General features: G+C 39.8%; 1 protein-coding gene across 4 annotated transcripts in view; it reads right to left on the reverse strand.

Annotated features, from left to right (window-relative positions):
• PTPRG (protein tyrosine phosphatase receptor type G) overlaps positions 1-12,826 on the reverse strand; it is a 1,030,330-nt gene that overhangs the window by 437,414 nt on the left and 580,090 nt on the right. For all 4 annotated transcript variants that reach the window (XM_069206538.1, XM_069206537.1, XM_069206540.1 and 1 more), the window contains exon 6: positions 5,251-5,317. In XM_069206538.1, coding sequence (XP_069062639.1) covers positions 5,251-5,317 — 67 coding nt within the window. The remainder of the gene's footprint in view (positions 1-5,250; positions 5,318-12,826) is intronic.

The raw sequence follows: 12,826 nt of genomic DNA on the forward strand, positions 1-12,826 counted from the left end.
AATCATCCACTCACTTGTAATTTCATGTCTGGACCAAAAAGAATCCATTGCTGAGTGAACTTCCAAATAGCTCCCTATCACCCTTCAAGGTTGTGCTGCATTCAGCAGTGACATATCAGCCCTGTTAACGGAGCTACACTCTTCCTGATACAGGTCCTGATCCTGTTAAAACTAGCTTATATTGAAGACCATTTATCATCAACACAATCAACATATATTGCCTAATCATTGAAGATTACCTCTGCTGAGGAACTAAAACGAAGTACAGACAATAGAACAGAAGTGAGGACATTTGACTTTCATCCTACTGCTTCATAATGGTTTGCTAGAATTGCTCGATCCAACTGTTTGGAAGACCTTAAATGACAAGAAAAACTGCTTCAATTTAGGGAAGCTTTCTTATTCAACCACCACCTGACGATCTAAGCCTAGAAATTAAACTTACAACCCCATAGGTAACTTTATTCTCACCTCACCCCTGTTGCTCAAATGGAGAGGATTAAAATAAATACATCTGCAGCCTACATTGCAGATATACGTAATACAAATTGTTTCTTACTCAAAAGGACAAGAAGTAATTAAAATTGGTTCATGCAATGTGCAATGCCACACCGAAAACGTTGTGAAGTGAGCTGTTCATTTTTAATGTTTGGTAAAGCGAATTCCAAATATGTTTTTTTAAGTGGTCAATGGGATTTGTCAACCGGTATAAGGAGTAGAAAGGTGAGGCATCAACACAAACATTAATTCAGATGACAGTATGACCTATGTTGCCATACAAGGAAAACGCCAGTCAGGAATAAAAGTTGAGGATTTTATTACATACTTGTGCTCAGATTTATGTAGATAATTCTCAAAACAAAACTATAAAGATACAGAATCACCATGGGTTGTCCAAGGTGTATAAAGAAGTTTAGATGAACTAACATCAGATGACTAAACACTCAACAATAGCAATACAAAACATCAACAGAATTATTTGATGGTTTGAAAACAAGTGCTGTTCAGTTCTTTTAAGCATAAAGGCAATTTAAAAGACATCCATGTTAGCAAGCTAGGGCAAAGGGAAACCCAACAGATTGGCAAGTTTCAAGTTAGCATGGTGCTGAGCTACAACACATGAGGGAAAAAGTAAAAAGAAAATAATGGACAAAAACATTCAAAAAGAGCCTCTGTGGCAAAATGTGGCTACCTAGAGTTTCCAAAAAATAGATAAAAAGGTAAGGCATTAGCATTTCAGAAGCTCGGTCAAGAGTCTTCTCCTTGGGTCAGGGGAATATTTTTAAGTCTCAGCAAAGCATTGCAAGTGAAGGGTAAATGGAGAGCGGTCTGCACTTCCCAGAGTCCAGACAAGTTCTTCCAAAAAGAAGGGCAAGAAGAATGCTGCTTAGTCAGCTGGGGAACAGTATATTAAAGTCCAAAGTGCAAGATGATTTGATCATCAGCTGCAGTACATCAATCAAAACACTTCACTGCCCAATCAAAGTCCATCGCATGAAACATCAGGAAATATTCCCATTAGTGACATGGTAAAGGCATTTACCTTAAGCTCATCTGTATGATTTGCAAAAATGTGATGTAATCCATTTCCACAGGTCTCCAATGTACCAGGTTCAAGGTTACTTTCGAAGGCTCACTATACGTAAAGCAATAGCAGACCAGCCAACTTCAACAAAAATCTCACAGGCCTTGGATGGAGTGTGGCCTCGTGCCAAGAAGCACCTAAGAGGAACCTTTGCCCGGCCCTGGCCCCAAACCTTCACCTCTAGAAGAAAACAATCTTGCTCAGGCTGCTGCCGATGTCCTGGGGTGTTTTCACATCCATCAATTGACATCAGCAGTTAAAAGCCTCTGAAAACAAGCTTAACACCACTGTTTACAGTAGTTCTCAGCTCATTTTCCCTGTCACCATGTGATATTGGCTCCTCACAGGTAAGCGTGTGAGGAGAGCCAATATTGGGTGTCTAACGGTGGCACCATGTGAGTTTGGAGGTCCACAGTAGAACATCTATTTCCAAGTTAGCATTCTATGGGAACGGAACCTGAAAGAAAGATGACATTAGCAAGAATGACTAAACACTTTCCTACACATTTTAGAAACGGGGTCTTGCAGGCCCTCACATAGGCTACTTAAAATGAATTAAAATGGCACATTCATTTATATCAAGCAAGGCACATATAACATTCAAAATTATGAATTCCTCATGAATAGCTTTGTCAGTGTTTATATTACAATAGATTTAAAACAAAATAATGTTAATACATTTTAATAGATAAAATGTAGAACCACATTTCAACATTTTCATGTAACTTTTAAAACATTTATTTTTAGAATGTCATTATCCTTTCTGTGAAAACAATTGTATATCATCATAAAGAATCACCTGAAATCAAATTAATTGGTTAAACATTAAGTTTTAGGGCTACACCACATCACTTAAAATCACTACTATACAGTGAATGCACTATAATATAGGTTTTCATTGCACCACTTTACAGTTAACATATTAGAGTTTCAACTACCAAAATGCAAGAATTGTCACACATAGATAATTACTATGATGACAAAGGTAGCAACAGCATTTCTACTAGGTCATGTTGATTGCATTACTAAACCATTTAAGAATGTGACAATGTTGCCTACATATTGTAAATGGCTTAGGTGACCTGTGACATGCTGTGGCCATCCAAATAAAGTATACACTCTTTAGTCTCAGCATAAAATCCAATATTGTCTTCAAGATAGGTATTGAGTAGCGCCATCAAGAGATATACCATGTTAATCAATGAGCTGAGCAAAATGTGTTTCCTTGGAATACAGTGAATTACTTCATAATACAGATCACCTTCCTGTTGATCAAAACATTTCAAATAAGCTGAGTGGCCTTAAAGAGTTTATGTTGCTTACATGTCTAAATTATCATTAAAAACTGCTTTAGCAGTTCTATTTGTCTGGCACAGTAGCCTTTGTGTATAAATCTCACATTATCTATGCCCACAAAGTATTTATTATGATTTCTTCATTGTAGATAATGCCACGATTGGCCTGTAAAAGGAGGTTTTGTGGAAAGTGAGGACAAAGGCCGTAGCTAGAGATTGGCGGATAGGTTCATCACATTTGTGATGGAGTAACCTATCCACCAAACTCTAAATAAGGCTGAAAATAAAAAAAAGTTGACGGGGAGGATAGGATTGATATATTAGCAGTCTAGTGATATGACCTTTTTTTCCCTTAAACATTCCATATTGCCATTTGCACAGATGTTACAATTATCCATCAAGGTAAACACAATTTATTTTTGATGAAAGGCAGAGCCAACCTTGCCGGTACTGGAACCTGTGACCTTGCAATCAATTGTTTGTTCCAGCTCTAAACATTCACCTCACTGAGCTACTTCTCCAGTGGTAACCTTTGTGTATGAATTTTCAATTGATATCCACTGAATGTGGACATGATGTTCTGTGCTTGAAGCAAATGAAGGTGAAGTGTGAGCTGAACCACCACAGGAATCAAAACAAATGAAAAAAATGTATCCAACCAATTGTGTTTCTTTAGCGCAAAGTCGTTGACAATAAAATTTTAGCTGTCATCGAGAAAAATAATCAGATTTTTTTCTGTTTCTATGTAATTAGGTCATTCCAGAATTTTTTATTAAGGCAAATCAGCTACTTTATTACCAGTCTGAATGTCTTGAGTTTGAATTACTGAACATGTGTGCCTATTGTTAAAATATAAATCTTACTGTTAATAGCCTTTAAGCCCTCATTTTTTGACTCTCACTAAGTCTGTGCTCAGAGCCACAGCATTAAATGGCATTGAAAGCAGAGTCATTAATAGAAATACCAGTTGTTTTAATTCATAGATGTCAAGATGGAAAAGTATTTCCTGAGCGCTGGAGCATTATTGTCTAAAGACCATCTTAAAAAAAAACATTAGGACGCTTCTTCGCAGAAACACATGCTAAGCCACGTTAGTCTTAATGCATTGATGAGACGTGTTGCCCTTAACTTCATTTCTTCAAGTATTACTCAGACGTTCAACATGAATATCAAACATTACAAATCAGTGTCTATGAATTATTCGTCCCTCGCCCCAGCACTCATTCTTGAGTCTTGGCTCTCTTCTGGTCTAGTTTTTGGCGTCAACGTTGTGTGCATGACCTTGGAAGTTAGACAGCTGTCTCTCGATGAGCCTTAAAATGTAGACTCATCACCCACACCACAAATTCCTGATGCCTTGTCAAGGGAATTTTTAATGATGTTCTAGAATAAATCACTAAAGTATGCCCTAATATAGCTGGATTCAGTTTCAGCACAACTGTACTTTTGGTCAAGCGTTTTGTGGCATTTGTTCACTCTGTTCAGCCTTCAAAAATAAAATGCTAAAAAAATAAACCTAACTAAACAAGAAAGGACTGTGTATTACTGGCACCGATGTCTAGATGACATAGCAGCACGGAAGCCTTATAGTAATATTTTTTGACTGAAACATACAAAGAAAGCGTTTTAAAGCAATTTATGCAGGCTCAAATATCCTAAAATGTATGCCTATTTTCGGATGAATAATTTATCTGCATGGTTAAATGGTTTTGTTTTTTCGAAAAACAAAAGTAATCTACAATAGGCTAACTTCTGCCTTTAGCTCCAGCAAGGATATTTTTAGAGTTTGGGGAAGTAAGGTTTGAGGTGATACCTCACTGATGAGTACATTTAAAAAAAATAAAAAAGAGAACATTGCCTATGTAGCAAACGCTACACAGCAGCAGCTGCATTTGAAAATGATAATCAGCATCAATCTGTATCTTTCTTCAGCAGTTAATGCATTTCACCATCATCTCTCCATACAAAAAAATGCAGTGCTTAAAAAAAAAAAAAAAAAAAAAAAAAAAAGACCAGCCGCTTCGGAAAGGATTAATTCTAGAGCAAACAGAAGATGAATAGCGACAGTGTAATGCAAGAACTCCTTCGGCGTACTAATATGGATGATACATTCTTCCATCTAGTGATTTATAACATGAGCATCGCCGAGCAGTGACTAAAAAGAAACAAATAGCTTGCTGTTAACCTAAACCCATTTTCAGGTAACAAATGGGTCTGATCTGTACCCATCAAATAATGCCTTTAATGCCCTTAAACATCAGTGAATGAAGAATGCACATCTCAATGTGTCTTCTGAAGGGTGACCCCCGCTGCATAAGGACACATTTCTGCTCTTCTTCTCGAAAGAGAAGGCATAAGTAGCGTACTTACCGTGATGTACGACGCCCTTCAAACCATGGATAATGGGCTCCAGAGCTGGGTTGTCCCTCTGACTGACCTGCATGTAAAGGACACATGATTGGTTAAATCCTTTTTGGCATCAGACAGAACACACTCAGTTTAATCATTCCACAGGAGAGACAAAAATATGTTGTTAATTAAAATACTTTGCCGTTTCATAATGTCTATGGCCGTCAACTAAATATTAAAAAATGTGATATGATACAGTCAAAGAAACGTGCAGACCATAAGATAGAAAATAGCACGTCCTAATAAATTCAACAAATAAAGCGAATGTGGTTTATTGAAATATTCCCGTTATTTATACAAAAATACTGCATACTACCGAAAATATTTTCCGAGGCAGACAAATTACACCCCACAGCATGAAAAACGGCAATCCAAGAATGTGGCAGGAACGCTGAGGTACAGTACTGGTTGCAGCAAACACAAGAAAACACTATTTTTTATTGAGCTGCGGTAACTAACAATATTGACAACACTGCTTCCGACTTAATTTTTTCAGCACACCTTGGACTTCATGATGTTTGAAAAAACACAGGTGTACACACGGTTTCTACGGAAATACTACAGGGGTCTACCTTCAAGCCCTTCTGTTGAAATTTCCATTTTTACAAATTCTGAACCTGGTCATAATCACATTGGTCAAACTGTTTCAAACTAAAACCACTCTTACAACTCCACTGCCATTTCCACACTTCAAGAGCTTTGGCTTCTTTCGTATTTGATCTGGCACAGCTACCCCTCCTAGAAATGTTTTCAGATAACATGTTAATTGTAAAAGAAGCACCTCAAACATGAAGGGGTGAGTCAGGAGGGTGTGGGCTTGAAACCACATTGGATAAAGTAACCAGGATTATAGAAACAAGGAGGACATGTAGCCAGTGCAAGTCAGCACTGAGTAACAGAAAACAAATACTTAATACAGATTTTTATTTCGAAGCCAAGGAAAAGAAAATGTATTTCCCTGAACAGCGTGATTTGATTTTCTGACCAAGCATCAACGTCGGAGTAAGAACCAGCTTTATATGGTCCAATGTCGGCACCTTGGTCTTTAACACACATCCCCTGTACATAATATTGGCAAAATATTAACACTGGGTAGGCAAATTAAGTGACCCCAAAACAAGGTTAGTCAAGGTGACTTAAGGCCAATAATAATGAAAAACATTCTCAAACATGTCTAATTGTCTTTTTATCATTAATTCGGCTCCGGACTGTGGCTGAAACAGGCAAGATTAGGACTTGGCTGGCTCATAAAGAGGCTAACCATGGTGATTTAATTATTTTAATGTGCTGATGTTACTGTAAGTGATTGCTGGAGGCTTAGTGTGTCCAATGAAGACTAACATATGTATAGCTTGTGAGGTGATTTTACGTCTGGTCAGTTGAGTCCATTTAACATGTTGCAAGTAGACCTAAAGATGTTTGGTGAAAAAAACGGATGTACGCAGATATCCTAAATGACTGATCCCCAATCACCCTCAATATTTGGATTTAAATGTGGTAGTATGTTATTACACTTTAGCCCACGTATTGCAACGTTTTTCTCTGGAGTTGTTTAATAATTTTTGCATGGATTGGTGTTCATGAAGTTCATGTGCATAAACATCTGCAACACACAGGAAAAGGGCGAGTGCTGCTTTCTATTTCAAAATTAGAAACCATTGCTCACCCAGCCGTGATCACAAAAGTCAAACTGATATCAGAGAGGAACAGTCTGGCGCACAGTTGGCACTGATCAAACAATGACTGGTATACATGGGGCCTTTGGCATACTCCAACACAGGAATGGTGCTGTTGTTTTTAAGTTAAAAAAAATAAATTACAGTTCTTAACCTTACCATGAGGCATGGCTAACTCTCCTGATCCAGAAAGGATTGTAGAGTCTTCCCTATCATGATACCCAGGGAATAACTAGGCCACACACACAGCTGTAAATCACACACCCTTTATTCCTCTGCCTAACTGTGAACTCCAATATTCTAAATCAACCTTTTGTTACATTCTATTCGAGCGATTAAGTCACACTAATACAGAGGCTTCCCTTCTAAATCATGTAAGACACTACAGGGATCACACCCAAGTTCATAGCTCCGAGTCGTAAAAAGTATTGCCCTTGTCAAATATTGCAGGCAAACCAGACATGCCTTTGGGACTACTGCATGGGGGGGGGAGGGAGTACACCTATTAGTTCATGAAGGTTATAGGCTTGTCTCATAATGAATGATGTTTTTGCTGTGTAATGTCTTAGATTTTTGAAAGCAATAATATACCTGGCTGATTATACCATGTAGTAATATTAACACATATGTCAACATTCCAATGCATAGTGTGGGGAGAACATGGCGGCCGGCTAGGGAGCGGGATGCACTACACAGGACCCAGCACCGGAAGGACGACAGCACATGAGCCTTACAGGCTAGTTGTGGGAAGGGGAAATTAGGGACAATCAGGCTTGCCTTTTGGGTGGCAGGGGGAGAGATGCAGTGGAGGGGACAAGATGTGGACGAAGCTTGGAGCGAGCAGTGCTGTGGAGCAGAGTGGCGTCTGACCTCCGATGCGGGAGGGAGGCGGCCACAAGCATTCCCTTTTGTGGGAAGGGTGGCACAATCAGCACAAGTGCTGACAGAATAGAGGGGAATGGAGACGCGCCCCGGTCTCTGCCAGCAGTGAACTTCGCTACGGAAGAACAAGATATTTTTTTACCCTTAGTCTTGGAATGTGGATCAGCACAGGATTATTGTTAGATCATCGGGGCTAAGAAACACAGTGGTGTGTGACTCTAAGGGGCTGTTTAGTGGTAAAACAGAGGGGAGGTGATGTGACAACTAGAAGGCCAGGCAGGAGTCCAGTGTACTCCTTGAGTAGTGGGCGGAAGATTTTTGGAGACAAAGAAAAACTCAATTACGGGTGAAGAAGCCTCTCTTAAAATACCTTTACCTGGAACCTAAGAGTACCAAAGCAATAGTAATGGTAAAGGTAAAAATGCTTCCAAACTAAAAAGTGGTGGAAAAATAGGAGACCTAGGATTACCCCCTCTTTGAGAACTTATTTTAGAGTGTTACCCAGACTGTCAGCCAGTAGCAGAAGTGAGGGGGGAGAACGACTGCAACAATATAGATCCATGGCCACTCCGAGGAACAATACAAGTTCGGGAGAAACCCAAACAGCCCAGATAGAGTGCAGTCCAAATAGATTTCAGGCTCTAGCGGACTTGGAAGAGGCGCAAGATGCCAGACATTCCATCTCTACAGGGTCTGTAGTTGCCGTCGCAGGCAGGAAGCCGGATAGTAATTCCCCGAAGCTCATTATGGAAGAACTAGTGAAGTCGGGGACAGTGAACAGAAACATCAGAGGCTCAGATCTATAACCCCTTTGGGCAAGACCCCACTCCACGTATTGGTAAGACAGGAAGAAAGTTTGGAACAGAGTTGTGCAGAGGCTGTTCTCGGCCAATCCATTATGCAAATGCTGAGAACCCTCTCTATGGAAGTTAGAGGCGGTTTTGAGAAATCAAATTCAAACCAGATGGAGATCAGAGGTTTATGTGAAGTTCTCAGCAAAAAGATTGATGAACTGTCAGGGAGGACAGCTATATTCAAGGAGGAGGTAGGGGGTGGGGGGTCCTAAACCTGCAGTAGAAAGAATAAGGGAGACAATCCATAGTTTGAAAATGGGAAAAGAAAATTTCTTGTCTAAACTAGAGCCTCTGGAGAACAACCAGACAAGAAATAACTTGAGATTCTTAAGGGTTCCTGAGTGAATGGAAGGAGATGATCTGAAAGGGTTTGTGGTCCTCCTGATTAAACAAGGGGTACCAATTGAAGAAGCAGAGGCTGATACTGAAAGGATATTCAGAGAGCACACAGGGATCCTTTTAGGAAGCCCCCCCCTACAGAGATAATCCTAGGAACATTTTGGTATACTTTCAAACATACGCTATTAAGCAGCATATTTTAGTTGCTGCATTAAAGAAGAAATAACTTTTAGCGAAGGGAGTCTCTTGAAATCAGATCAGATCTCTCAAGTATAACGCTTAAAAAACAATGGGAGCTGGAAAAAATAATTGATATCCTGCAGGGTGTGGGGGCTTCAGACCAATTGAAGTTTCTGGCTTCCTTGAGAGTAATAGAAAACAACAAAATCTATAACTTTAAGGATTACAGATAAATAGATTATCTGGTCAAGAATCTGGTGAAGGACAGTTAATATGCCCAGTTTTTCTTTTTTTTGTTTTTTTGTCCTCTTCCCTCAAGAGTAAAGTCTATGTGTTAATATGTCAACTGTTACATTAAGACTGGGTTCTGTGGAGGTCCTCCCTGAGGCGGTTGACGCCTAGAGGACAGAGGTAGGGTGGGCTCTCCCTGGGAAATATGGATTGGGGTGAGATGGGGTAGGCGGGAGGATGGATGTGGAGGATCGGGGTCACTGGGTGTGAGCATGAGGGTAAGAAGAAAAAAGGGGTGTTATCAAATGGTGGAGAAATGGGGAGCTCCTCAGGGGGGAATCAAAACTTGGAAATAGTGATAGTATTAAGATGGTGAGGATAAAGGAAGTGAGGTTTCTGTCTTGGAACATCAACAGTTTAAGGGTGAGGAATAGACAAAAGAGGCTGCTGCAATACATGAAGGATGTTCAAGCGTATATACTGGTGTTTCAAGAAACACACCTGTCTAAGCAAGAATGTATGGAGGTGTTTAAACCATCTAGATGGTTGCAACAGATAGTAAGCTCTAGCCAGGGAGGAGGTATTAAGGGGGTAGCTATTTCAATTATGAACAATTAGGTATCTCCTCCCAGGAAGGACTAGTAGATAAGGCGGGGCAGTGGGTAATTGGGAGATTATTGGCATTCAGCTCTGCATTTACTTTGGTGAGATATTATGGGCCTAACAAGGATGATACTGCACCTTTAACCAATCTTTTTCAACATATCTGTTGCAATTTTCAGACCAGATAATATGGATGGGGGATTTTAATGTGGTATTGAATTATGAGAGACAGATCATCAGGAAGTAGATCCAAAATTAATGAAAAATGCACTTCCAGGTGCTATCTATGATGTCCCAGTTGGGGTTGCATGATGTATGGAGAGAGAGGATGGGGCTCAAACGGGGATATATGTATGACAACAAGAAATAGACATCATTCTTGGATTGACTATGCTTTGATAGATGGGAGTTTGAGGGAGAGAGTGGAGGAAATAGTACATGTCGGAACTCATTTATCAGACCATTCAGCAATTAGTTTGAAGATTCGGTTAATGGGGAAGGTAGGTCAGGCTAGGTGGACCGTAGACAGAACTATATTATTGGATGAAGATGTGATAGAGTTGCGAGCAGATGTAGAGGATTTCTTTAATCTTAATGCAGGGTCATCCTCACCAGCCTTGGTGTGGGATGTCTTTAGGTCCTTTTTGAGAGGGAGGCTGATGAGGGCGGCTGCATTCAAAAGGAATGCATATATGGAAGAGATCAATAGGTTGGAAAAGCGGGTGAAGCAAATAGGATTAAGGTTGACACATCGGGATCTGGATGATCGTGAAATTGATCATTTGCTAAAGTTAGATCAGGAATTATGACTGGAGCTGGCAGCTATGATGGAGGGGAGAATTAAGAAGAGATGTGAGGTTAATAGGGTGGCACATTCTGAATACGGGGAAAACTGTGGTGAATTGCTGGCATGGAAAACAAATCGTACAAAGCTAGAAATAGGGTGACAGAAATACGGGACAAAAATTCTGCGGGGGCAAGTAGTTGTAGAGAGGAGATAGTGGAAGCTTTTAGAATTTGTTTAAGGAACTATATACAGAAAGTTCAGTAATGTCACCAGAGTCAGATAAGTTATAGTTGGAAGAATTGGGGTTAATTACTCTGAGGACAATAGAGATTTGAATGAACAGATAGGGCAGGAGGAAGTGGAGCTGTGTATAACGTCTGGTAAAGCCCTGATGGCCTTCCTATTGAAATTTATAAGGCCCTGGGAAAAAGTATAACACAAGTCTTGGTGAGTTTGTATAATAATATCTTGGAAGGGGGAGCAAGATCCCTCCAGCTTGGAAAGAAGCCATCATTACACTGATATTAAAACCAGGGAAGGACACAAAATCCTTTGAATCATATAGGCCGATTTCCCTGCTAAATAGCGACTATAAAATCTTTGCAAAAATTCGGGCAGACAGATCAAGGGGAGTCCTAGGAAAGCTCATACATTATGACCAAAAACGTTTTTTAAACAGTAGAAATATTCACAAGTTGATACAGGGGTCGATACGTTCAATATATCTGGCCATTACATGTCAAGAACCTTAGGCGTTCGTAATGATAGATACTAAAAACGCTTTTGATGGGTTAAAGTGAAACTACTTACGTACTCTCTGCGAGGTGGTTAATTTGGGGGGAAAACTGCACCAGGGTATTACAAAAAATATATCAAAACCCAGAGGAAAGAGTGTTGGTTAATGGTTCATTAACACGTCCTTTTAAAATTGAAGAGGAACAAGGCAGGGGTGCCCTTTATCCCCATCATTGGTTGACTTGTATATAGAGCCTCTGACTTGAAGATTCAGAGGAGATCAGAGGATAGCCCTGTATAGATATGCGAATTGGTGTAGGAAGGTTTCCCTTTATGCAGACCATCTGATGGTATACAAGGCAAATTTAGGGCAGACCATACCCGCTCTGGAAGAATGGATGGCCGAGTTTGGGAAATTGGCGGGATATACCATCAATAATGAAAAAAATGAAATTATGGCCTGGAATATGCATACAGACGGGGTTTCAATTTAAAAAGGAGGTAAAATATCTTGGGATTGCTATAACTCATGATATAAACAAAAAATAGCAGAAACTAATTTTATAAAGGTTACGAGGGACTCCCGCCGGTTAATGAAGAGCTGGGCTAATCTTCCTTTGACTATCATAGGAGAGTTAACTTAATTAAGATGACGATCCGACCTAACGTTTTATTTATTTTTAATGTGGTGCCTCTGATGTATAAAAAGGAATGGATGAGGAAGTTTCAGGGTATGATTAGCAGCTTCATATGGGCCTCTAAGGGAGTGCGTATCACCTGGAAGAAGCTAAGAAGGAGGAAAGAGAAAGGGGGATTGGCACTACCGGATCTGCAATATTATGCATGGGAATTTATTTATTTATTTTAAACTGCAAGGGAGCTATTAAATAAACCAGGAGATTCTGAGATGGGGTAGGTATTCAAAGTGATGATGGAAATCAGTGTTGGAGCACAGAAAGGTTTTTAAAATAAATTTGGAGACCCCTAATTTGTTCAAGAAAGTGAGATTTAAGGTACTACAAGACTTGTCAAAAATATGTTGGGCTGTAAGGAGAGCTACCATATTATCATGCTACAATTGTTAAGCCCCCTTTTGGGACTCTCTAGGGTCACCAGAATGGTCCAGAGATGCTCTAGCAGTACCATTGAAAGAAGTGCGGTTTCTGGAATGGGGCTTCTCTGCAATAATGGGGACATGATGACATACGATGACCTCAATATGAAGATGGGCAGAAAGCTCTCTAACTTTA

This window comes from Pleurodeles waltl, chromosome 9 (assembly GCF_031143425.1).
Source record: "Pleurodeles waltl isolate 20211129_DDA chromosome 9, aPleWal1.hap1.20221129, whole genome shotgun sequence".
Lineage (NCBI taxonomy): Eukaryota > Metazoa > Chordata > Amphibia > Caudata > Salamandridae > Pleurodeles > Pleurodeles waltl.